This window comes from Myripristis murdjan, chromosome 7, assembly GCF_902150065.1.
Source record: "Myripristis murdjan chromosome 7, fMyrMur1.1, whole genome shotgun sequence".
NCBI lineage: Eukaryota > Metazoa > Chordata > Actinopteri > Holocentriformes > Holocentridae > Myripristis > Myripristis murdjan.
The window spans coordinates 24,238,127-24,264,698 of record NC_043986.1 but is presented as its reverse complement, the minus strand read 5'-3'; the positions used below and the strand labels follow the sequence as shown (position 1 = coordinate 24,264,698).

Below are 26,572 nucleotides of genomic sequence, written 5' to 3'. Positions count from 1 at the left end.
ACGGTTGGCTGGTAGGCTCCACTGAAAAGAATTTGGCCAGTCAGCGTTTTCCTTTTGAAAATGGCCCGGGATTGTTGTTGTAAGGGTGTTCAGTCACGGGAGAGAGGATTTGGGGGATAGATCAAGTTATTTATTAGCTGAAGCCATTTAAATGGGAAACTCTACCACAACAGAAGAGGGTGGAAATGGGAACTGGCGTGCCATGCCAACTGGAAATGCCAAGCATGGCACCCTGCCAGGGTGGTATTCAAACATACACTTGGGTTATGGGCGTGGGATGGATGGTGAGAGGGTGAGAGCCTCTAGAGAGATGATAAATAAAACCTCACCGCACTCAGTTCGGACACCTTGTTTTGAGCTGAATTAGTAGATATGGACATAGATCCTGGGTGGCACAGTCAACTTTATCAAGATGATCAGATATGATAGGAGCCTGCTAAGCTTTCTATGTCCTCACTCAGAGTGTGGATGGGTCCACTGGGTGCGCTGGGAGGGGTTCCCTTTATCATATGACTGTGAGAGGGGTGGTCAGGGATTACTATCACAGAGAGGTGTGACAGAAATCTGCGTTGATTTAATCCTTGGGAGAATATTCACACATCATCACCCCACACCTAGCCTGTGAAAGTCAGATCCAATATAAAAAATAATGATGATGCAACGATAATGCTTTAAACCTGCACATCCTAATGCAGTCTAACGTTTTCTTTTACAGCAGTTAATATGTTCAAGCCCCGGAGAATGAAGTTATAGATTAGCCTGGGGTGCTGTATCTGAATTTTCAGATACACCTACATTGTTCAGGCACACCTTTGCACATGCCCTGATGAATGCAGGAGGTGACCTAATGTTTCCGTGATAGACTCCTTCCTGACTGAAGAGAAAGGAGCCAGCCATAAAGCAGTGCTTGTGGTATGCCAAATGTTTTACCCTAGGGGGATGAAGTTTGAAAGCATACTCAAACAGATTTGTGTCATCCCATCATTCTGATGTCAACCTCAGCTGCTTGCACTGGCTGGAGTTTTGTGCCGTCTCTGTGTCGGAGCGTGGGTGTGCGTGTGTTCACATGCTGATGAGTGCAGTCATCAGCCAGTTTATATCATTTAAGACTGGAAATACACAAGTCAACTAATATTTATGAGTTCTGTGGACATTTTTACTGTTAATCTGTTATGGGCACTGACCATATTATGCGTAATGGTGTCACAAACCGTTATTTGCATGTGTGCTCAGGGAGAGGTCACTGAGAGATAATGAATGGTAAAAGTAAACATATCACAATGCAACATTTCCTGTCTCGCCCTTTGTTTTGCTCTAGTCTCCCAGGGTCTGTGTAGCACTGGGTGTAACCCACTCCACAGACAGACTTCAGCCTCTATAAATTTCTGTCCCTCTGTGTTTGCTGCAGGTGACCCAAGCCTCCAAGGTGTGGGGAGAGGTCCCTCTGCCAGAAGACTTGGAGGCAGAGAAAAATGTCCAGGCGTCTCAGAGCTTACTGGACGATGACGAGGACTTCGCCGCTGATGAAGCTTCAGGAGGTGGGCTCAGTAGAGGTCACAGACCACAGTGGCAGCTGTCCTCAATTCGTGGGATTGATGTTTTTCATTATGCATTCCTTGGATTGTTGGCCAACCCCATAACTGTTTTGAACATGAGAATGAAGTTAATGACACGCACATTTAGAAAATGCTTCCTGAAGTCTACAGGATTCTTTTTATACACCAAATGGACAAAATACTGGAATATCCCTCACTGATTTCATTGTTCTTACTGACCATTAAAGTTATACTAGTCACAAAGGAGGAGGTGGAAATAAAGAGAAACAGATGAGAAGTATTTTTAAGCTCGGAGACAATTTACATGTTGATTGTACAAAAGGGTCTGCAGCTCGCCTGCAGGAAGACATGCCTGATATTTGTTTTACATTCAATATAGGGGGTCATTCAAACACCCCTGCCGTGTGACAGATTTATGTTCCACCTGTTTGTGTAAGTGAGCCGTGTTGTTTTTTCCCTACCCACTGTCTATACCGCTTTGTTTATGTCTCTGCCTCCACAGATCTGCCCAGTGGAGAGGACGATGGCAGCACACCGTGGCCTCCAGTGGTCTCAGGGAGCACGAGTAAGTCATTACTGGGACCAGTGAATCCTGCAGTCCTCTGATGTGTGGAAGTTCATTCGACGCTCTGAAGCTTCACGCTCTGTGATTCTGACTTGAGTGGTGTGCAGGCTTCTTGTGTTTGTGTGTGTGTGTGTGTGTGTGTGTGTGTGTGTGTGTGTTTATGCAGGCAGAACTAGATGTCTGTCTGTGCCTGAATGATGTCGCCTTCACATCCTGCTGCACCATCTCCTCGCTCCCTCCTGGCTTGGAGTGTGGTCATAACACAGAGCCACAGATTTGTCTCTGAGACATAAACATCTCCTCTCCTCCTTTCATCCTCTAAACCGGTAGCAGGGGTGAAAGCACAATGAGGCACATGAAAGCCTCGATAAACAATAAAAGCTGTGGCAGATATCGCCAAACACCTTTGTTTTGCATACCACCCTCCACTGCCCTCTCTCTAACCCCCTTCATTTTTTTTTATAGACTTAAAAAGGATATATATATTGGGACACGACCATATCAAATATCACAGAAGCATGGTAGCGAAATTAAAAATAACTTGTTAAAATTTGTGGTAGGTGTGACCGTGAGACGGTTTTTCCTGCGTTAGTCATGCTTTTATTTGTGGTTTACCACCTTTATCCTGCTGTGGCCTGTTTTTGCCTCTTATAGACATCTCCTCATCGGGCCATCAATCTCTTGAGGTAGACTCTGCAGTTTCCCCACCTTGTTATGATGTGGTTAAGAATGATGAATGCCACTTAATTCTCCAAATAATATAACTTAAAAATGCCTCAGGAGTTCAGGACAAGTCTTTTATTCCATCCCATCCCACATATTATTTATGTTTTTGTGTGAACATTTGACATCAAAGCATTAGATTCAAACGAGGCATTTGAAAGTGTTAATTCTATGGGTTAAACTGGGTTATAATTCTCTGGATTATTAGTCTTGGCATTAACCTAGGGGTTTTATTCTTCCTCATCCTTAACATTAGTAAACAAAGTGGCATGCCCTGCCATTTGAACCTGCATAGTCTGCCTTTAAATCCTCGATGCAGTGCCAGTTATATATAATAGTATATATTCAGTAGTCCTGGCCTTCCATTAGTACAGCATTGATACTATGTTAGTGGTGCTATGTGCTATACAGATGCAGATCTAATTTTCATTGTATGTGGGGTTTATTTTTGCTGTGCATAAACAGATGGAAATTTATGGTACGATAGATAATGCCGACATTTAGGTAATGTCCTCATCCCTTTCACCAATGCAGTTTATTATTATTAAAGTGCTTAAAATTCTATCCCAGATAAGGCGGATCATTTTCCATACTATTATGGACACAGGCAAGTGGGTAATGGCTGTTGTGTCTTAGTTTGTCCTTGATGCCAGACATTGGCTCTTGACAGGCAAGTGGAGCTGATTACATCACGGCAGAATAATTGTTTTGGTAGCAGCTTTGCAAGGTGACATCAGAGCTGGGGCATATAGCATGTGCCCTGCACACAGAAATAGCACTGCTGAGAGGCCTAGCTGAATTTCAGTAATTCAACAAGTCATGTGGACTGGGCTAGAAGAGGTTAAGACATTTGATCCTGGTAATGTTGACATAAAAATCTTATCATAGTTTAGTTTAGTGGATGTTGGACACATAGATGATCCTCCTCTTGGTTCTGCTCCATCTGCACTGTGTGTTACCTATTTCATATGTGCAATATTGTAGTAACAATAATGAAACTACCTGTCCAAGTAGGAGTAGAATGCAAGCAAGTTAATGATGATATTATTGTCCTAGTTCCACAACTATATTTCACGCTATTTTGAAAGGGTGCTGTCACTTCATCATAGGTTACTGACATTTTTGCAGTATACCTAAGGCACTGGTACACACTTTTTAACCTGGGATTACCCACTAAAAAGGCAGATGACTCTGTTTGCATTAACAGAAGTCCTGAACCTCATATTTTAGCTCCAGGTTAACTGAGGCCACAATTTTTCATCTCCACTGAAATGCAGAGTTCGATCCAAACAGAGGTGATTTGTTGGTAATGTATCATATTACATAAGAAAACGTTACACTGAGGTCTGCCTGCCTTAACCATAGACCATGCACTGTATCATCACGCCTACACGGGTTTCAAATTAGCAGGTGACCTGTTTACATCTATGCTGATCGGGCTGAAACAGATGATTTCCTGAGAGCGTCAAAGGGTTTAGAACAGGAGTGAAATGCCGGGTTCACACATTTACACTGAAGTCAAGTCCTAGATGGTAGTGGTATTTTAGGTCAGTGTTAAAGTGGTATAACTGAATGGATTTGTAAGAAATTTGACTTTTCCCAGTAAACATAGATTTGCAATAGATGCAAGTTATCTTTTAACCTCCCTCCAGCACCAGAATTGTGGTTGCTTTGAAGTTTTTCTATCTCTCAGCCAACTCCTGTGGGGGAGAGCGGTGCAGTAAGCTTGTGATTTGGCAGATAAAAAAAAAAAAACAGTGCTACTCATAACCAATAGGAAGCTAAATGTTAAGAAGATGCAAAGCCAGATTGTGTCGACAAGTCAGGGTGGGGAAATATTTTGTGTTAATGTGCACACTTTTTGTGGTGCAACATGAGCCTACAAAAATCCCCCCCATTACTTTGGTTTATTGCTCCTGTTACCATAAACTTCCTGGCTTTTGTAACCATGTAAAGGTCACTGCTGCTTTAAGATGGCAATTAAACAGGGGTGTGAGATCATGCAGCATTTCCTTTGATATAGTCTTATTTCAAAGGTGGTTTGGGATTTGCAGTGCACTCAGTATATCTGCCATGATTGGAGGAGGCAGGCCATTTCCATATTTAGATCTGAGGATGACAGGCAGTGGGAAGGAAATTTGGTTTCCTGTGTTGGATACTGAGCGCTATGCTGAGTGTCTCTGTCCTGTGCATGAGCGTCCAGACGGTACACCCAATCCTCCGCCTTCCTTCCCCCTCCACAACTGTGAAGTGATCAGAAGTAGATGCCACTTTTGCAGCCATTATGCCTCATATCCTGTTGTGTTACAATTTGCCGCAGGTTTTGGAATTCCCATTTCCTCCAGACTCACACTGTAGCCGTGACAAACATCTGGAGTCTTAACCCGTTGTAAAGAGGCTATTTTCAATCTCTTTTGTCCATTGTGTTTTTGCCTAATCACAGCCTGAAATGCTCTCTGGAGATATGAAGATTAAGTTCCATGTCCTACTCAGATTTCATCTTGACCTCCACACTCTGAACCCCATAGAGATTTGTGGGAGACGACATCTAGCCTATCTCTCATCTCAAAGAGCTTCCCTTGTTCCACAGCCTCATTTACAGACATTCCCAGTGCACCGAGGATATTGGCCACTTTGTTTAGAGACTAAAGAAACAGAGGTTAGCATGTCTGCTTGGTAATGATGATGTGGTCAGAGAAGGTCTGCGGAGGCTAAGTTCTTCCCAGTAGCTAATTTTGGAGCAAAATCTTGAGAATACATACCTCCAGACTGCTTTAGACTATTTGACCTCATTTATAGGCACACACCATTTTGGCCTTTCTGCTTATTTTGCAGAACCGGAGCTAGACACAGTATTAAAATAATGACCTGGCGTAGAAGGATGATACATTTTATTATATTTCTTCTTTGAGTCAAATAAACTTTTTTCAGTGCAGTGTGTCGTAAACCACCTTTTATTTTCCCATCGCTGCCTGACGTGTTGAACTGAGAGGCGATGTGCAGCCTGGAGTTTCTCACTTGTACTCATGGGAAGGATAAGTGAAGAGATGTGTTCTGTGTCAGGTCGTCCAAGAAGCTTGTTTTCACTCCAGTGCCGCAGCGTTCGTGATCCAATAGGATTCAAGTAGAGGCGGCCTCAGAGACATGTATCCCACTCTGATGTAGCAGCTAGTATTACTCCCTATCAAAACTGGTATTTGGTATTTGCTGAAAGAAACACAGCAGGTTTCTTTTATCATCTATGGAGCAGGGCAGATGTTGCAGCATGCGATAATAAATCAGGATAATGAACCTTGTCTGTCATTTGGCTACTTTTTGCCAGGGCGTCAAGGGGCTGGGGCCAGGCCACCCACTCGGTACTTGTGCATTTTTCCTTGGGTGAACAGTTGGTCAGATGTGTGTGTCAGTGCCAGTGTGTGTGTGTGTGTGTGTGTTTGTGTTTGTGTGTGTAGAGGGAGCCTCTCATATAGTTACACTGGGGCAGAAGGACAAATACTGGCAGCTGCAGTTATTTTGGTGAGGTCTTTGTTGTTGCACTGCTGGGCTTCCCAAAGGTGGTCACACACAGACTCACTACCCAACGTCCCTGCAGCGGAGCATGCCACAAGAAATGAGGGTGAGGGAGAGAGGGATCACTTACCTCACAATATAATGAGACAGGCGGCCAGCATCTGTGGACAATGCAGTGGTAACAATCCAACAAGAATAGACAAATGTGTGAGTGTTGTGTTGGTGAAGGACACTGACACTTTGGGGTTATCCTTTGTCAGAGCAGTTTGTGTTAGCCATTGATAAAAGGCCTTTATCCTCCATTAGCAAACAGTTGATTGCCAGTGACTATGCACAAGACACCATTGTTCTGAATGACTACTTGAATGGCCTTAGTCACTGACTTGATCCTTATTCCTTGGCCCCATGTTGCTGCGCTCTGTTGTGCCAATAACAAATCTGTTGCCCAGGAGAACTGGCTTTTGCCTCTCCTCTTTAGGAAATAAATGCTCAGGGTTTCATTGCTATTTGTACTATCTCCTCTTTCCTTATGGCAATGTCTAAATAAAGGGTTGTAGCTGATATCTACTTATTTTGATGGCTTTTATAATAAGAATCTGCGCTGAAGGAAAAACCTTTCCCTTAAGTAAACCGCAGAAAAGACAATGGCTTGTTGTGTTACACAGCTATTATTGAATTAGAGCTTGTGAAAGAGTGAGTTTTGGCTGTGTTTTCAATTGTTCCTAGGTTCCCTCAGATCTGTGACTTTATTTGAATAAGGCTCTGTGGTTGGTCAGTGGCTTCCTGGCTGCACACTAGGAACTGTCCATTTGATAGTAATAATACCCCTCCTGGGATTTGTTAAGCTATTAACTCTTTAGCGTTTGGTAGATAACATTTCAGTGCATACATGACCAAACGTGTCACCAAATAGGACTCGTTACTTGCAAATAATCTCACCAAAAGAGAACAGTAACTTAGTTTCTCCCCTGGCAGATAAGAGAACTATCCTTTTCAAGTTCCCAACTTTTCATTTTACTATACAGTGGGCACTTTGTTTCAGTGAAGGACTGTGGTCTGTTCTGCACATAAAAGAGAAGAGAGCTAAAGTGGTTACCGCCTTTTCTCTGGCTCTCGCTCTCATGGCAGTTTGACTCCAACAAGGATCTCCACATCTCTGAAGTCTTTGAAGTAGCGGATGCTTCATCAGCACTAATTATTATGGGTCACTATTCTTGACGGACCTCAGATGGTTTGGGCAGGGCATGTTATCTGTCCCACTGTAGTCTGTTTCCTGGCCAGTATTTGTAAACTGTAAATCTATGTTTGGAAACTCTTGGCTTACACTACCAGACTTAGTACTGTAGCCTCCTTTGTATTTTATTACAGCCTCTTCTTGACCTGATAATATCAGCCGACGGCAGCGGTTAATTTCTTCCAGTAAATGACATCCAGCTCATTAGAAAAGTATATATCTTACGTACTGTATATGCCAGCTTAGTGTAAACCTACTTCAGGAAACTCTTCTGAAAGACATGCGGCATCTGCAGTGATTGTGCATCAATGGCCGTATGTTTTTGTGTGAGCAGCTGTAAAACAGCTGGATCCAGCACACTTACTTGATTATGGAGGAGCGGTTGTTTACTGCTGTCTGTTGAGGTTTATGGAGTGGACTTGCGCAGAATTTGGATTGGAGCATGAAAAATCCATCTTGTCAGCACAGTATGAGGTTATTACTATTACTTTAATGAGAGGATACTTAGATTGAGATACTTAGAGCTTGTAAATGTGTTTCACGTGTTCACCGCTTTGCAAAGTCTGTGTTTCTCTTACACAAGGGCCCTCTCTGAAAATCTGTCCAGCTTCAGATTCAGAGTATTCGAAATGCTCTCTTTCATTTTAGAGCATTGCCCCTGGTGCAACCAAAGGAGTGGAAGAATGAATGAGTCACCGCAAAACAGAACATGGGCATAGTTTCCTTTGCCAGTGCTGAAGGTTACCCTTTGGCAAAAAATGGTTGGGACAGTGGTCAGTTTTTTCCACTGAGAAGGGAAAACAGGAAGCAGCTCCTCCCTGTGACGCAGCAAAGCCTGAGGGTGGATCTGTCAGACACTAGAGATGTGAGAGGCAATGTGTGGAAGTGTGTTTGGTCGGTAGGATATCCTCTGTGCCCTGCTGGACTAGTCATCAATCATTCCTTAGAGATACCCCTGACCCCGTCTCCTGGACATTGTCATGCAGGCAGCTCCTTATGTGCAATGACAGGCCGACGCTCGTTGAACAAATTAGCCTTGTCACAACAGGCTCACAGCCTCCATGTTGACTCTGAATGACCACACTTTATGGTACTTTTTTTTTTTTTTTTTTTTTTTTTTTTGCTAAAATAGTTTTAATGTTGACATTTCCTCTCTTGCCAAATGTATTTCCAATTCCTGCTCCCTTGTCCAAACTTTCTTGGCTGCTCAGCCTCTATGTATGCTATGTCTGACCAGCTTGGAAACTTTTACTGAGATGTGCACCTGTTTCTGTTAAGAAAACTCTTTTGGCAACTCTGTTTCTAATTGTCACTTTCTATTTTCTCTCCCTCGCTCCCATTCATTTCCTCGCTCACTTTTCTGAAACTTTAACCTCTCTGCACCTGCCCGGCTAACTTGGTCTGTTTCCCTGGTCCTTGTCTCGCTTTTCTTGTTTGATCCTTGACCTGTGGCTCCTGTTTGTGCCCCTTTGACCTCTACACCACGTCGCTCCCTCTGTCTCTTGCCCCTTGCTCCTTGCCCCTTGCCACTTGCCCCTCATTGCTTGCCATAGCACGCACAGTGGAATCTCCATATGTGGGGGAGATACAGAGCTCAGTTGAACCCGAATACAGTAAGTCTTTCCGCCCTTCTTTCTCTTTAATTCTGCAGTTTCTTTCTTCTCTTGTCTCATTTGGTGAAGTGGCTTGGCACTCTGTACTGTCACCTGCTCCCCTCAGTTATGCACTCTCATTTCCACATGCACTCTCAGATAACATACCAAGGAGGGCTCGGCTTGGGCGTGCTGTGCTTGAGCCCGGCCAGTCTATTTTTCCAAGCTGCCTTGCAGGCTTCTCCCAGTGTTTTCTGATGCCAGCGGAAAATGATGGGGTTGTTCCATCGAGTAATACAGCTCATCTCACTCCAGTGACACCACTTGCATTCTTCTAGCTGAAAAGAACATCATGAAGAGATGTTTGAATAACTGCCAGCGTTTTCAAAGAAAATATTTTGTATTTCACACTGTAATTTTAAAAAGAAGCTTCTTGTAATTTCAGCAGATGCTTATGGCTCATCCATGTGATATAATTCAGCTGTATCACAGGGTCATAACCATTGGGCTTTGACTGTTATAATGAAGTACTCTCTCATGCACAGTGGTGGTTTTTGATGTTTACATTGCATGCTGTGGGACAGCACAAAGGGGCTAGCTTAATATTGAAGCCAAGAGTCATTCCCAGGAGCTCCCCAGAGGGTAGTGGACTTTCAGACAGGGCTCTTTGGCTGGCCACCAGTAAAAGGGTTAAGTGGCAGGGGTCCTCTTTACAAAGCTGAATCTGAGAAAGCTGCTCTCAGCGTATCCCCGCATTCAGCCTGAGAGAGAGAGTTGGGGAGACAGAGAGAGAGAGGGCGGGAAAAAGACTGGGGAAAGGAGAAAAATGCCTTGTGTTTGATAGGGTCACTGGTGCAGTGGTGTAATGTGGTTTGGGCCTTGTTCTTGTGGGTTTCGACTCTCCCGCTTTGCGTCTCTCAGTGGCTCGGGTGGTGTTGGGTCGATGCCGTAGGCGCTGGCTGGGGGGTTGAAGGTCAAGCCCAATGCGGCTGGGATTTAAAGGCCAGGCTGGGCTCACTGCTCAATCAGGTCTTTGTCTTCTGCGTAGGCCTCCATGTGTTCAGTGGGGGCCCATTGCACAAAGCCGCCACAGTTCTGCTGCACAGCTTTAATAGCTAAATAAGTTTGTGAATTAAAAGCTTGGAATGCTATTTTTCCAGGCTCCTTTTTTTTTCCATGCCACCCGTCATGTCTGCACTCTGACAGTTTCATCGCCCTTGATGGTGATGGTGCTTGAAGTGGGGATTTCCCCCCGACTGGAAACAGTGAGGGATGCACAGGAGAATGGGTCTCAGAGAAAAGGGGCTGCTCGTTAGCAGCAGGGCACAACCCGGCGTTCTAATCAAAGGATCTCGGGCGGCAGCAGTCCTGCACTCGCCAGTCCGTAACGTCAAAGCGGCGAGCTCAGAGAGAGTTGGGGCTGCGAGCCACTGTTTGACCTGGCGGCGAGTACCCACTCAAGTGATTAGATTAGCTGCGGGTCAAATGAGGTGCTTTGATGAGTCACTTTGATGTTGCCTGTCTTCTGGTGCCATATTCAGGCCTAACAATTATTCCTATAAGGCTGACGGTAACAGCTTGCAGGCACTCTTCCAGACTGTGCGGATGCCTGCAGCTCTGCTGTACATATTCACCTCATTGTGTGTTTTCATAGCCACCACTCAGTTTACTCTGCCACAAATGAGGCCTTTCCTCACCAGGAATGGAAGGCATCTTGGAGACACCGACCGGTCTTGTAGTGCCAATGCTCTGTGTAATGAAAGGGAATTCAGTTCTGTTTTGAGAAGGCAGCTGTTTAGCCAAGGCTTAGGCAGTGCAGCATAAGGCAAGGGTCCCTACAGGCCCTTGACACAATGAACACACAGCCTGTGTGTGGACACAAAATCTTTAACTTTTAATTAAGTGGCTCACCGTAAGCATGATAAATGTCTGCTGTCAGTGCCTACATGCTTAGTGACATGTAATTATGGAAGGAGAATAGGGGAGAGGGAACAGGAAAGAAAAGAAGTGAATGAAGAGCATGTTTATACTTTGTGCGTACAGTTTATGTGTGCACATGGACATACATTATATTGTTGTATGTGAGGCTGTTTGCACATGTTTATGCAGGCACCTGGTCTCAACGTTTGCCCAAACAGAACATGACTCTTTGCTATTGGCATGGCAAGTAGCATCTGACTGCAAGAAAGAGTACAAATATTGACTTCCTTCCTAAACCCACACTACCAGTCTGAAATCAGAGGCTGGCAGACACGTCCCAATAAGGTGTTGGCAGGAGTGTGAGAATGAGGAATCCTGAGGACCTGAGCTATTAACAGGTTGATAAGTTACGATTGTGACTTTGGTATTACAAAGATCTTCTTTTTTGTTGTTTTTGTTGCTGAACATTTTTGAAAATGTATCTTTAAGTGGCTGCATCAAACTCTGTGGAACATGAAAATCTTAATTCTCTTAAGTGAAGTAGTTCCTACCTGTTTCTGCCTGCTGCTTAGAATTACTTGTGCATCCAAATAAATCAGCAGGACATCATACTGCATTGCAGAGAGTTCCTGGATCCAGTGCTATTTACTGCATATGGTTCATCTTAGTCCACTTATGTGCCAGATAAGTAGGTTTGTCATATATTGTAGGACAATACAGTGACTGACAGAAAGTTAAGACAATGACAAACTCACTGAAAGTAAATGACATTCCCTGACATCTTCTGAACTGTACTAATTTGACATATTCCATCCATCTGGCATTCAGATTGAAACATCTGCTGAGAATCAATTGTAGCTACTATGTGACTGATGTCAGATTTTGGCATGCCCTATCATTTCTCAGTTAAGCCACTTATTGTACTATATGTTCAGTGGCAGGCCAGCCTCGCTAACACACCTACTACAGTCTATTGATTTCATTCCTGCTACAGCCCCCTCCACTTCCTGCCTGCTTGCCCGCCTGATGTGTTTGACTTGGTGGACGTGGAGGGAGCCTGAGGCCCCCTTTCCAGAGTCATTCACAGAGGAGTTTTTTCATCTTCCTCTGCAGCCACTGGCACAGTAGTGATGCTGACTCAAACTCCCACTTACCTTCCAACTCCCTGATGTCATCAGCTTTCACTCAGGAAATCTGGAACAAACTAGTGGCCCAGCAATCTTGGCTGATATCCACGCACTGTGTCTCTGAATGTTTGCATTGATTATTCTTTTTGCAGGACAGACTCTGCACTCAGTTCTGTGTTTGAGACACATGGACTGTAACAGTGCAAGTATTGAGTCTGCTGCTTATCTGTCTCTGTGTGCAGATTGTCAGCTTCTACACAGAGTGAGAGAACGAACGAGCCAGAGAGAGAGAGAGTGAGACAGAGAGAGAAACCCTGATGCTGTAATTTAATTTCTTAGTTATATTTGAGTGTATTTCAGTGGGTCTTGAGTGTGCCTGTGTCAGCGTGTGCCTCTTGTTAGAGCCTATGTGTGGCACAACGCTGCAGTTGTTGGTTTTAGTTCAGACCAGACCACAATTGAGATATGGAAATAGACACCATAATTTGTATGTGGCTCTCATTTCAGCCACAGAAATGCTTTTCAGCTTTGACTTCCTGAAACACTCAACCGAAAGCTTCCCCAAGGGGGATTATTCTCACACCGTATCCTATAGCACATCATCTTTAATAACGATCAACGCTTAATCACAAGGAAAATTGCATTTTTATAATCTGGCTCACCGTATCTAAACTCTGGGACAGATTGATATTAGTGCTGAGCCTGTGGTTATTGTCTGTTATTGTGTGGTTAAACTGACACACTCTCCTCCCGTCTCTGTGTTTCTAGTCTATTACAGAGCTCTAGTTAACTTCACTGACTCCCTGGTGTACGGCCCTGAGCTCGAGGACATCTTTTCGTCGGCTTTCATCGAGATTTCTGATGCGGTGGTTGACACGGTAGGCCCCGTCATCACAAATCACATTACATCTGCCACTCCACTTTCTGCCATACGATAGTGTTCCTACTACCACTGAATGTGTTAGTAGTACCTTTTAAGCTTTATCCGTGTGATTCATGGCATTGCTGATGAAACTAAGTGTGAACTTATGTCTTAAAATAAACCCCAGGCTTGTTTATTTGAACTTACCAAGTCTCTAATGTTTTTGCTCTGCAGCTGGAGTCTGAGTACAACAGGATCCCGGGCGTCCAGACAGTCAGCGTGGTCCTCATTAAGTAAGAACAGAGTTCCTGCAAATCACACATTGTGACATTCACAGTAGATAACCTGCAGCTGTGCGCCGTCACCTCAGTGTTTTTAGTTTTACTTGAGCTAGGTGATATTTCACTCCCTTTTTCCACGCTGGATTTGTGCAGCAGATAATTTGTGTAGTGAGCAATTCATCAGGTTCAGATTCCTGTAAAGGACATCTAAAGGGAAACTTTGACTTGGCTCTACCACTCCACACTGTCTCTGGTCTTTGTAGGAAGGTGATAAGAGAGGATGGAGTGGATATATTTGTGGAGCTGGACGTGGGCTCCGACTACAACACCAATGATGAGCAGATCCGCAGTGTGCTGTACAGCGTGGTGAAGGAGGGAGCCATCGCTTCCTATGTCACATCAGTCCAGGGCTTTCAGTTCCGACGGCTGGGAGAAGGTAAAGGTCTCAACCGCATCAAACAAGAAAAGTGTTCCTTCTGCAGCCCGCGAAAGACTGACTGTCTTGCTCAGATGGTGCTGGCTAGGGCTGGGCAAAATATCATTATCTTATCGATATTGTGATATGAAATTAGATATCATCTGGAATTTCGGATATTGTAATATCGTGATATGGCATATGTGTTGTTTTTTCCTGGTTTAAAAGTCTGCATTACAGTAAAGGGATGCAGTTTCCTGAATTTATTCGACTGTTGTAGCTGTTTTATTATTTGTCTCTAGCTGCTTGGTCATCATCTTAAACAAAAATCTTCTGTGTAAATATCTTACGAAGGCACCAGCAGTCATCCATAAACTATCGTCACAGTATCAATATCGAGGTATTTGGTCAAAAACATCATGATATTTGATTTTGTCAGTATCGCACAGCCCTAGTTGCAGCACATCAAAGGTCTAACAGAGGATCAGGCAGTGTCCTTAACGTGTTTCTCTGGTTTCTATAGCTCTGCCTCCAGTGGAGCCCATGGCAGTGCCAGGTTTGTGCTCTGCCATGCCTGCTGCATGGTGACTGATGGAGCCGATTGTAGATTCTGGACGACCGTAGCGCCTTTTAGAAAGAAGAGTCGAGCCATTCACTGTTCCTGCCTTTTGACCTTGAACCTTTATGAAGGCGTCTGCTTTGACACGTGTTAGAAACGGTCATGTGGTCTGAGGAATGTCATGCATGGAAGCAGCGATGCAAAGCAGACATCTGAAAATGGTCCATGTAGTGCACAGTGAATAAGAAGGATCTTTGCATGGCATGCGTTTGATTAGGAATGCCGCCGTTTGCTGAAAGTGCGGCCGGTTTTTTGATTTACACAGATTTTCATTAGCCACGCACACGTTTGGTAATATCTAGGACTCAGCTGAAGGCTCCGGGGTGCCACTCAGCTGTTGTAATGCCGTTTCATACAGTTGCACCATGATGTGAGACTATCAAATAGTCAGTGTATTGGCTGTACTGTGGCCTTGGCTTGCATGTCTTTGATCCTTGCACCCCTCCTCCTCCTTCCCCCCCTCGCATCTCCCGTAGTAACCCCCAGCATCAGACCCTGCATGGCGGATGAGCACAGGTGTGGTGACGGGACTTGCATCCTGATGGAATACCTGTGTGACAACAGACCTGACTGCAGAGACATGAGTGACGAGATGGACTGTGGTGAGTGGCTTCAGCTTGTAGCGCGGTCGGCTTTAGCACGGAGTAGAGGATGAATGCGGGTGGAACGGGGATGTATGCAACATCTATCAACAGCTATAAGTTCCTGCTTTTGTATGGAAGCCACGATTAATCAGAGGTTGTTTTTAGATATAAAACGGCCCATCCCGGTCACGCCCACCTCTCCCACAACGACCACCCCGATCAAGAAGCCCCCGCGGCCCCCGGCCCCCCCTGGGCCCTGCAGAGCAGACCAGGCCACGTGCCAGAGTGGAGAGTGCATCCCACGAGACTACCTCTGCGATGGAGAGAGGGACTGCTCTGACGGGAGCGATGAGTTCAGATGTGGTAGGCAATAACCGTGCACACATGCTGGTTGATGTACACACACACACACGCACACACACACAGACATCAGCAGACACTCTTCACCTCTATCTACCTGCAGGTACTCCATCTCCCTGTGAGCCCAACGAGTTTAAATGTAAGAACGGCCGCTGTGCCCTCAAGCTGTGGCGCTGTGATGGAGACAATGACTGCGAGGACAACTCTGATGAAACAGACTGCCGTAAGACGCCATTAAATCTCCGCTTTTACCCTTTGGCTCTAGCCTCGGCCCTGAATCAAAGCCAGTGTGTGAGACTGATTCAAAAGGTAGCATGCATCTCCGTGTTCTTATGACTGCAGCCACCAAGGGTCCCGGTGACACATGTGCCCCTGAGCAGTTTGTATGCCTGAGTGATCGCACCTGCATCCCGGCGAGCTACCAATGTGATGAGGAGCCAGACTGCCCCGACCGCTCTGATGAGTACGGCTGCAGTAAGTCTCCGACCAGCTCTCAGTACAGCACCATCTCTCACACACACACACACATACACATCACGCTATTTTTCTTCCTCACTTTTTACACTTTCTCGCTTTGTCTGTTCAGTATAGTCACCCTCTGAGTGTCTCCGTGCCCTGTGACTAATTTGCAGTGAACCAGGCTTCATTCACACATGTGGGAGCTGAGACACAGAGTTTTTTGTGAACCGTCCATTCCTGAGAACTGAAAGGGAATTGTCCCATCTATAGCAGAGAGTTACATTTCCTGTCGTCACTGAATCACCGAATTCCAGTCGAATGCTGACCTTTTTGTAGACTTGTTTTTTACATGCATATATGTGTCCTCATCTTGAATGTGTTTTCTGACACTCTCAGCCCCTCCCTCGGTGATAAGCCCGCCAGAGGAGTCTGTTCAAGCCGTGCGTGGGGACACGGTGACGTTCACCTGCCAGGCTGTGGGAGTGCCCACCCCCATCATCACCTGGAGACTCAACTGGGGGCACATCCCTGTTAGTGGCAGGTGGGTTTGATGATAAATTCTCCAACCCCATGACATGTCGTGACAGCAGCACAAAAGATATGAGGCGCGCATGGAAAATTCAAATGATCTTTAATGTAACTGGAATTGATATCGTGTCTGCTATGATATTTTCATCGATGCTGCTTCAGGAAAACATATGTTGCACCGTCTGGACATCGCTCTCCTAGACACAAACTCTACATCTGCTGAAAACGAATGGCTGTGTAATTGATTCGAAACAGACCATGAGCGTTTCAAAACAAGTGTGAAATTGACAGCTTTGCAGTCATCGCGCATGTGAGGAGTGCTCTTTAAGATTGCTCTATACAGTATCTGCTGCCAGCCTTGTCACATTAGCGTTTCAGCGCTGACTCAGATTTGTACTTTAACTTATGATTTCAATTATTGAGATATTTGTGGTGTGCTGTAGCTTTTCGCTCATGACCTCCGAGAATGACAACGAGCCTTCATAATTCACTGTTACAAAATTCAGACCGTCTCTCAGTTTGGGTGTAGTTTGTCATTTGTGGTTAGGTAATCACAATTAAAATGCATGCGTTGTTTTTTGCGTAACAGTTTTTAGATCTCTGCCACACTGATGCAGACTGTAGTGTCAACATAAGACATGGAGCCATGGAAAGCTTACTATAATGATCCACACCAAACAAAGAAAGGACATCATATTATATCAGGATTACTGTCTGAAATATTTAGACTTTTCATTGTCTTCATTTTTGCTGTGTCCTTGTGTGCACAGGATCTCCATGACCAGTGAGAATGGCCGTGGTACCCTGACCATTCGTGATGTGAAGGAGGCGGATCAGGGGGCGTACACCTGTGAGGCCATCAACGCCAAAGGCCTGGTGTTTGGTATCCCCGACGGAGTGCTGACTCTCTCACAGAAACCAGGCTCAAGTACTGACACTTCATATATACTTGTTTCCTTTTAGATGCTTTCAATAGCAGTTCAAAATTTGGGCCTGAAATATATATAAAAAAAAAACACTAACTAGCATTAACCCCATTTCAGAACATAAAATAGTTAAAACACCTGTAGAGGTCTACCTGTACATCTCTTATCCTGCCTCACTGTGCTCTCTACTTGTTGCCAGGCAACTGTCCTGATGGTCACTTCAGTGTGGAGGGACGCTGTGTGTCTTGCTTCTGCGCTGGAATCACCAAGAACTGCCAGGCCACCGGCCGCTACCGCAACCAGATCAGCCTGCGCTTCACCGATGAGGACGACTTCAAAGGCACTGAGGCTTAAGAAATAGACAAGATTTTAATAAAGCTAATGCACTGTCAATGTCAGCAGAATACTTGAAAGGTTTTATAGCATTTTGACCATCAATGCAAGTATTAAACAGAATAATGGCATGAAGAAACAGCCAGTACTAATATGTAATGTGGGTAGTAAACTGTCTTCTACTATCTTGTCTCTCTCTTTTTTCCTTTATCTTTCTGGCCTCCAGGAGTGAATGTGACATACCCCTCCAGGCCTGGCACTCCTCCTCTGTCCTCCACTCAGCTCCTCATTAACCCCGAGATGGAAGAGTTCCAGCTCGTCGACCTGTCACGGCGCTTCCTCATCCTTGACTCCTATTGGACCCTGCCTCGCCAGTTCCTGGGCAACAAGGTGAGAAATGAAAGTCTCTTTTGGATTTTCTTCCCACAACCCTTTTCGTTAACTTTCAGATATATATAAAAATATGTTTCATGTTTTTAGATTGACTCCTACGGAGGATCCCTCAAGTACAAGGTGCGGTACACACTGGCCCGTGGTCTGTCCGAGCCTGAGGAGAAGCCGGATGTGATCCTGGTCGGGAATGGGCGCAGGCTTGTGTACCGTAGAGGCAACGCCACCCCTGCCCGAGTGGTCAACCAGAAGGAGATCAGATTTACTGAAGTAGGTTCATGCTTTAAGAAAAGTTCCTGTGAAAAAACCAAGAGCAAATTCTAGTCAGTTCCATAGTGCACTCATAGCACTAACAAAATGTGTATGCAGTTCTTAATAATCATACAGTGATCATTGCAACACTTTTATTTTTGTATCACTTTTATCTATTTTTATTAGTAAGATACTGCTCAGTGAAGAACAAACTTGAAAAAAAAATTCTCAAGAGTTATACAATGGTGATGAGCTTTGAATCCGTCTTGACATGAGTTACAAGAGCTATATATATATATTCACAGCTTGCAATCATGAAATAAACCTGATATTAATTCTCTATAATCTTCATATTTACATCCAAAAATTTAATTTTGATTTTTAGGACCAATGGCAGCAGTCCAATGGTCGACCGGTGAGCCGTGAGGAGCTGATGATGACCCTCGCCAACCTGGACAGCATCAGCATCCGCACCATCTACGACAACCACATGGTCAGTGTCGCACTTAGCGATGTTGTCATGGATACCACCTCAGTGGAGTTCAGCACTCGGGGTCATGCTAAAGATGTTGAAGAGTGCCGGTAAGGAACAAAAAAAGACTCCAGGAAGGGGGGGAGTTTAATGGGGTTTGTTTCCATCAGCGGGGTTGAAGTAAATAAATAGGCCTCCTGAACGTATCTATGTCAAAATGTTCATCCATCAAAAAATGGAACGTCCTTCAAGAATTGTTTAGCATTGGACGTGCTATGATTATTCTTTTGTACTTACTAATGGTGGTGACATTTCATGCTGGCTGAAGAGAGAAAAAATTTATTTAGCAACAGCAGTGCAGGCAACAGCACATATAATATAAAAATGTATTTAGCAACAGCAGTGCAGGCAACAGCACATATAATATACACTCAGTGGTCACTTTATCAGCTCCACCTGTACAGTCTAATGCAATTTAATGCAGCTGCTCTGCCATAAATTCTACCTTTTAAGAAAGTTTATAATGTTCGGTCTTTGTTGACACTGAAAATGTGTAAATTTATGTTTATTATTGAGGTTGTAGTTTGCAGAGGTCTTGTACTGGACTACATTATATTTAGAGGTGTTTCTATTTTTTTTTGTCCTCCCTATTTATATATACATGAGTGGGACAGAATATTGGAAACACCTCTCAACAAAATGCAGTCCAGCACAACAGCAGCACTAACTTATGAGCTCAATGCCAAACATAGAGTTGAGTGAACACCTCTGTTACTGTGACAAAAAGAAAACATAATCATAAAAGTAAACTTTATGGCACAACAGTTGTATTGGATTGTATTAGATTGGGCAGGTGGACCTAATAAAGTGGCCACTGAGTGTGTGGGAGGCTGCAGTGGACAAACATTTGACAGATTTTGTCGACAGTCATGTTTTTTATAATTCTGTATTGAGAGTGAATCATTCATCGAGCAGTCATGCCAAACAAAAGAGCAGAACACTTTTCGAACTGAAGCAATCCTAAACACTTTTTTTGCCATATTTTTGACATGTATCCAACAAACTGTTGATTGAGGGCTGATGTCTGACTCTGTACCAACCGTGTTTGTCATTCCCAGATGTCCTCCTGGATACACAGGCCTCTCCTGTGAGATGTGCTCATCTGGGTTTGAGCGCGTTCCTGGTGGCACATATCTGGGCACCTGTGCTGGTTGTAACTGCAACGGACACGCTAGCGCCTGCGATCCAATCAACGGACACTGTCTGGTAAGAGCTGGGCCCTCACTCGCCAGCATGGCTGCCAGTCACTCATCCCTTGTTTTGTTTTTTTCTAATACAATGGGATTTATTTTCCTTAGAAGAGCGCAGACAGCTCACTGACAGATCACAAATCATCCTAAATATGGAGAAATTAAGTTTGCTGATCATAAAAGGATGCTTGTCTGGTTGAACTCCACTCTGAGTTGGTGTTCACGGGAGAGAATGACCAGTGTGTTCTCCGTGCCACAGAGTTGCCAGCACAACACAGAAGGCCCTCAGTGCGACAAGTGTCGCGCCGGCTACTTTGGCGACCCGAGCCGAGGTCGCCCCGACGACTGCAAGCCCTGCCCCTGCCCGTACAGTGAAACCTCACGCCGGTAAGAGGTCACCAAAAGGTCACACAGCCACTGAGACCACACACACACACACACACACACACACACACGGACACCACATGCATGGCAGCATGGGCAATGGAAAGAACCAATTCACCCTGCAGTTTTATATTCCCAGAGGTTCGACTCATTTGGAAGTAGAACACTGGTTTATTCATTCCCCGTGTCAACTTGTGACCTGCATGCTACTTATTAACCCACTGCTGTAAGGTTTTAATCTGTGGCTTTGGGTCTTTGTTTACAGATTCTCTGACACCTGCTTCCTGGACACTGACCAACAGGCAACATGTGATGCCTGCAAGCCCGGCTACACAGGAAGACGCTGTGAAAAGTGAGGAAACTGATAGCACACGCCTTTAGATCTGTGCAAACATTGCCAGCTGGCCAGGTTTCAGCGGGGATGTTGGTTATATAGAATGTAGATTGTGGTTATTACGATTGTTATTATAATATGAGCATTAGCGGTCGAGGGGAGCTGGTCATGATGTAGTCATCTTTATAAAATTATACAGTTGTGATAGAGATCGACAAAATTATGATATGATTATGATCGATGGTGATTCACTGTGACAAGCAGTGCAGCATGTAAGTCCCATTTTATTTTGCTTTATTTAGGTGTGCTCCCGGTTACCAGGGTAACCCACTGCAGCCCAATGGAAAATGTGTTCCAGATCGTGAGTATACATTTGATATTTGCTCTGAAGTTTGCAACTTTCTAATCCAGGCTTGAAATAGACCATCAGAACTTTCACCTGGATTGTTTTACCTGGTTTGTATATGTCAGTCATCCAAAGCTATGACCACTAGGAAGCCTATGTAATGATTACCATCAGGCCTGTCTCCTGGAAGTACAGTACAGTATGAAGTCATGGTTCAAATATGCGGAGTGGCTGGAACGCTCCCAGGTGCACTTTTCCTCCCCACGTGTCATCTCCTTTCCTCTCTCCTCCCCCTGCAGAGAGCTCAGTCTCCAGGTGTGATAACAGAGGAACAATCAACTCTAACAGTAGGCCGTGCAGCTGCAAGGTATAGCAGCATAAGACTCAAGATTCATATACTAAATAATCTGTTAGGATTACAGTATTGTTGATATCCTAATCATATTCCAATTACATATGGTTAAATCTGGAATTAATTTGTGGTTTTATGTAACTGACTCTCATGCTGTCACTGTAGCTGGTGGCATCTTTTGTGAAAGAAATGATGAGCTCAACAGGCAGATGGATGACACGTGTCTGTGTGTGTGTGTGTGTGTGTGTGTTGGTTGCAGAACAATGTGGCGGGTGCTCAGTGTGACGAGTGTAAGCCGGGCTCCTTCCACCTCTCAGAAGCCAACCCAGACGGCTGTCTGCAGTGTTTCTGTATGGGCGTCACCAAACAATGTGCCAGCTCCACTTGGAGCAGGGACCAGGTGCGTTGCCAGAATATGAAAGAGCAAGGGGAGGGGCAGATATCTTTGGTATCAAGGTTTCACTCAGTGTTATACTGTATCAGCAAAGCTACTTTACTTTTTAATGACATAAAATGTTCGAATGGTTCTTAGCTGAAGTGCAACAGGGTTCTTATGCATCCTGGAAAACCTGGAAATCCTGGTTAATTTATGGACTACTTCATGGAAAACACCTGGAAAATTCAAAAACTTCAGTTCCACTGAGATTACAGCTCATGTTGCACATTTTTAGCCCCGCCCTGTTTCAGCGCAAATTGATACCCATCTTTTGTTTGTTGTCACACTGCACTGCCTCATGTGCTTGGAAAGCAAAACACGGTGTTTGTATGAAATCATAACGTTCATTGCTGTTCACTGTTTTTAGCATGATCATTTTTTTACACACAACACACACAATTCAGAAACATGTTGACGACATCTTATTTGAGATATGAATTTCACACAGCTTTGAGCTATTTGACCACTTTGCCCAGTTTGAGCCATTCTTAGGTGACCTTCTATGAGCAACAGCTAACATGTATAATATATAGGTCACTGAACCCTGTGCAAGCGTATATGATCTGTAAGCGTAAAGAATGTATCACTCATTCAAATGATTTGTTTGTGTCTCTAAGGTTCGTGGAGGAGTGAATGGGCAGCTCTTCACCCTCTCCAACAGTGCCAACACTAAAACGATTTCTGAGGGCATCTCTCAGAGGGGCTCCTCTGAAGTGATCTACCGCTCCTTTTCCACCGTTCCCAGTGATATCTACTACTGGGTCCTGCCCGAGAGTTTCAGAGGAGATAAGGTGAGAGAAAAGAATCAGAGAGAGAAGAGGGGAGGGGAGAGAAGAGAACATTTCTTTCTAAAAGGAAAAAAAGTGTGAAGTGTTAGTCAAGCAAGCTTTCTCTGCCCTTTCTGTCCCACTCTTTCATGCCTCAACATGTTGCCAAGTGAAAAGGCTGCACTTATCCAGACAGCGAGCCTCCTTTCAACCTTTGGTTTGAGTTCATAGTCATGCTCAACATCTATGTCATGTGACTTAACCCCCCAGTGTTGCAGGGGTGAAATACCTTTCCACCATCCAACCTTCTCAGAAGAGCATTGTTGCTGAGCCTCTCTGCCTCTATGTTGCTACCAGGTGACAGCCTATGGTGGGGAGCTTCGCTACACTGTGCGTTATGAACCACGGCAGCGCTCACTGATAATCGACGGCCAGCCGGATGTGGTTCTCCAGGGCAATGGCATTTTCCTGGAACACTACTCTCAGACAAAGCCCCTCCCACGGGTCGCAACAACCATCACTGTGACCTTCAGAGAGGTGCAGTGTTTTCCCTTTTTTGATAAGAGCAAAACGTTCTGTATGCTCCTAGTGGAAATCAAAGTGTAATTGTAAATCCTCAGATCACACTTCCTCGCTCACCTCTCTCTCTCCTCCACTCTTGTCTGGCGGATAGTCTGAGTGGCGACGCGCCGATGGGCAGCCCTGTACTCGTGAGCACCTCCTGATGGCCCTGGCTGACATTGCTGTCTTTATGATCAGGGCCAGCTACGCAGACAATATGGCTGAGAGCAGGTATGATGGACAGAAGGCCTGTCAATGCATCTCAGAATAAATCCAAGGATATTGCACATCACTGTAAATGGGAAACTGTGAGAAATGAAAGACCAATGCATTTGTGGTGTCATCCTTGTACCTTGTGCGTTGAATAGCATCTCAGACATCAGGATGGATGTCGCTGTTCCCCAGTCCAATGGCAATGGACGAGCTCTGGAGGTGGAAGAGTGTGCCTGCCCTCAGGGATACAGAGGACCTTCTTGCCAGGTACACATGCAAGTACATGACTAATACAGCCAGCTTACTGCAGAAAACTAAGAAGGGAGTCTGGTACAAGCTATTGTAATGGAAAAAAGTACTCTCTTCTTTGTCATCACTTGTTTCTGACCTGAGGTGCTTTTCCATGCTCCTGCAGGAGTGTGATGAGGGCTACACCCGAACTGGCTCCGGCCTCTACCTGGGCACCTGTGAGAGGTGTAACTGCAACGGCCACGCCAGCGGCTGTGACTCGGAGACTGGTGCATGTCTGGTAAGTTGTGCCACTCTGCTGCCCTTGCTGCCGTGCCAGAGCAGAGCCCACTTTGATCTCTGCGGTGGAATGTACTAATGGTTTCTTGGCGAATCCCAACATGTGGAAACACTGTCACTCATGAGTGTTCAAGTGTTCCAAAGATCTCACCTTTTTCTGATGTGTGTGTCTTTGTGTGTGTGTGTGTGTCCTGACTTAAAGCAATGTCTCCATAACACCGCTGGGCCAAGGTGTGAGCGCTGTGCGCCTGGTTTCTATGGAAATCCTTTGACAGGCGGTTCTCAGGCCTGCCAGCCCTGCCCCTGCCCTGGAACGTCTTCCAGCAACCAGTGAGTTCTTGTCTAAAAGTCTTTTTGAAAATTCTGTTTGATTCAGTTATATCCAGGATGAGTGTTGAATTCTTGATGAGGCGAGCTTTGTTTTCTGCACCTAGACCTCTCAGACTAGGGAAACAGATATTGTTAAAACTTCCAAGGCCCAGACCTAAAACAATGGTGGACCATACTTTTATGGTTTTAGCATCTTATGTATTTTTTAATCTCTCTACATTTGACCACTTCTTGAAATCCCTGTTTTTATTGTATTTTCTGTGTATGATGTTCTTTTTGTTTTTTTATTTCTTTAGTCATTGCACCTATATTGTGTAATGCTATTGTATGTGTATCCTCTTCTCATTATTATTACTATTATCATTGTTTATTTACACCATGTATACATGGAGTATAGGTACTGCTTATCAGTAGAACCAATATAATAAGGTAATAAGTTGATGTCAGCTTCACAGTGTGTGACCATCTATTCCCACAGGTTTTCCCAGTCCTGTTATCTGGATTCTGACGGCCAGCCGACCTGTGACAGCTGTCCCCCTGGATACACCGGCCGCCGCTGTGAGAGGTATGTCCTCCCTCTTTCCCCATTTCCTTTTCCTCTCTATCTTTCTCTCATGGTCACCGGGACATTGCTCAGTGTTTGGTGGTACCGGCGGGCCGGCAGCAAGGTTAGCAGGGGCTGGCACTGGCACCCGTTTGGTTTCATTCACAGGAAAGGGATAAAAGCATGTCTGCGGTTTGCATCTCTCTTAATTTTCCAAGTCAGTCGTGATTGAGCTGTGTCAGTCAAAGGATGGGAGAAGCAAATCAATGCCACCCATTCTCATGTAGTACAAGGTATTTTGTGCAATGGGTTTTACCTGTGAAGTTTTTTACTGTGTCCCTTTCTTTGATGCTGCTGTTTGATGTTGTTGACTTGAAGGCATTTATTGCTTTGCAAAATGGAGGAGGTAGTAATCAGCGGGATTTCTACTTTAAAATGTTTTTTTTTTTTTTTTTTCCAATAGGAATAGTGAGCTTTGGTGGTAAATGTTATATGGTTTAACCTGCAGCATGTCATTATTTATATTGTTTGTGGAAAAAAACAACTGAGGAAACCTTTTGTTAGCCTGTGTGGCTTACTTTTGCTTTCTTCTGTCATCTGCTTTAACTCTGTGTAAGAGCCTTCACAGAGACTGCTTCCTGCTTAAGCTTTGCGCTTTGCTGGTCATGAAATTTGAAGCTGTTGGCTAATGTGTTCTGTGTTTATGCACAGACCATATTTAAATGCTGGGTCTCTGAGGCATAAATGTAGGCGTGACATTTATGAGGACTCCTGTCTGTCTGATGAATCTTTGCCACTGCAAGGTCAAAGATGGTCAAAGGTGACTTGGGTATACGACACGGTTTTTATCATCATTAACAACGTTTGCTTATTTGAACCTGTCTACCTGCGTGCAACATGCCTGATTCTGCTGTTTTGACATTAAGAAAAGAGACGCCGTCTGCAGACAGTTGCGGGGATCCCATCCAGGAGGGGCAGTTAGAGGGCTTCCTGCCTGCGGGATGTGGAGCTGAAGCAGTCTTCAATTTCAGCTGGGAGAAAGAAATATTACCATATGGCAGTGGAGATGAAGATGGTGACAGTGACTTCCAATGGACTGTCACCACAGTGGATCCCAGTAGCACAGGAATAGCTGTTATCACTACGTGGAGTTTATTGTCTACTGTAGCTAACCGCCGCACCACCCGCTCCACCACAGCAACAGGCTCAGGGACAGGCTCAGGGACAGGCTCGGGGACAGGCACGGTCCCAGCCATTCCCAACAGAACAGCACCCAGACTCCCGCCACGCTTCACAGTCAGTCCAGAGAACAGGCACTCGAGCTTCCAACACCTACTCCGATTGCACCTCAACACCTTCAACCAGCGTCTGAGCATGCTGGAAAGCAACACGCTTGATATGAAGGAGAGCATTCGTGACATGGAGGACCAGCAGAGCCGCCTCAGTTCCCAGTTAGACAAGCTCATTGCCATGCAGCCGGCTAAGGAAAACAAAGAGAAGGTTGGCGAGCTGGAGAAGAGCTACGCAGACATGGAGACCCGATTGAGCAGACTTGAGGGAAGGCTGGAGATCCTAATTGATGGCTTCACGGCTCTGGCTCAGGAGATGAACAAGATGAAACGCACCAGGCACATCTCCCGTTCGCCCCAAGAAAGGAGGGTTTTGCCTCCGCTCACCACGGTTATCGTACCCTCGATGTACTCCACACCACAACCTACAGTCAGGATTGTACTTACCGAGAAGCCTCTCACCAGTAGAGCCACTGTGCCCAAAGGCATACCTACACCTCGTCTCCCTGTGAACAAACCCACCACAGCTC

At 45.0% G+C, this 26,572-nt stretch overlaps 1 protein-coding gene across 2 annotated transcripts in view; it reads left to right on the top strand.

Annotated features, from left to right (window-relative positions):
* hspg2 (heparan sulfate proteoglycan 2) overlaps nt 1–26,572 on the top strand; it is a 93,833-nt gene that overhangs the window by 26,653 nt on the left and 40,608 nt on the right. For both annotated transcript variants that reach the window (XM_030055556.1, XM_030055555.1), the window contains exons 2-29: nt 1,409–1,538; nt 2,059–2,121; nt 12,996–13,105; nt 13,324–13,382; nt 13,634–13,806; nt 14,881–15,006; nt 15,154–15,351; nt 15,452–15,571; nt 15,691–15,822; nt 16,204–16,348; nt 17,106–17,263; nt 17,461–17,601; nt 17,821–17,984; nt 18,075–18,254; nt 18,622–18,818; nt 19,827–19,974; nt 20,218–20,345; nt 20,608–20,694; nt 20,979–21,037; nt 21,322–21,389; nt 21,634–21,774; nt 22,428–22,601; nt 22,935–23,114; nt 23,251–23,369; nt 23,507–23,618; nt 23,767–23,880; nt 24,082–24,209; nt 24,688–24,774. In XM_030055556.1, the coding sequence (XP_029911416.1) occupies nt 1,409–1,538; nt 2,059–2,121; nt 12,996–13,105; nt 13,324–13,382; nt 13,634–13,806; nt 14,881–15,006; nt 15,154–15,351; nt 15,452–15,571; nt 15,691–15,822; nt 16,204–16,348; nt 17,106–17,263; nt 17,461–17,601; nt 17,821–17,984; nt 18,075–18,254; nt 18,622–18,818; nt 19,827–19,974; nt 20,218–20,345; nt 20,608–20,694; nt 20,979–21,037; nt 21,322–21,389; nt 21,634–21,774; nt 22,428–22,601; nt 22,935–23,114; nt 23,251–23,369; nt 23,507–23,618; nt 23,767–23,880; nt 24,082–24,209; nt 24,688–24,774 (3,641 nt within the window). The remainder of the gene's footprint in view (nt 1–1,408; nt 1,539–2,058; nt 2,122–12,995; nt 13,106–13,323; nt 13,383–13,633; nt 13,807–14,880; nt 15,007–15,153; nt 15,352–15,451; nt 15,572–15,690; nt 15,823–16,203; nt 16,349–17,105; nt 17,264–17,460; nt 17,602–17,820; nt 17,985–18,074; nt 18,255–18,621; nt 18,819–19,826; nt 19,975–20,217; nt 20,346–20,607; nt 20,695–20,978; nt 21,038–21,321; nt 21,390–21,633; nt 21,775–22,427; nt 22,602–22,934; nt 23,115–23,250; nt 23,370–23,506; nt 23,619–23,766; nt 23,881–24,081; nt 24,210–24,687; nt 24,775–26,572) is intronic.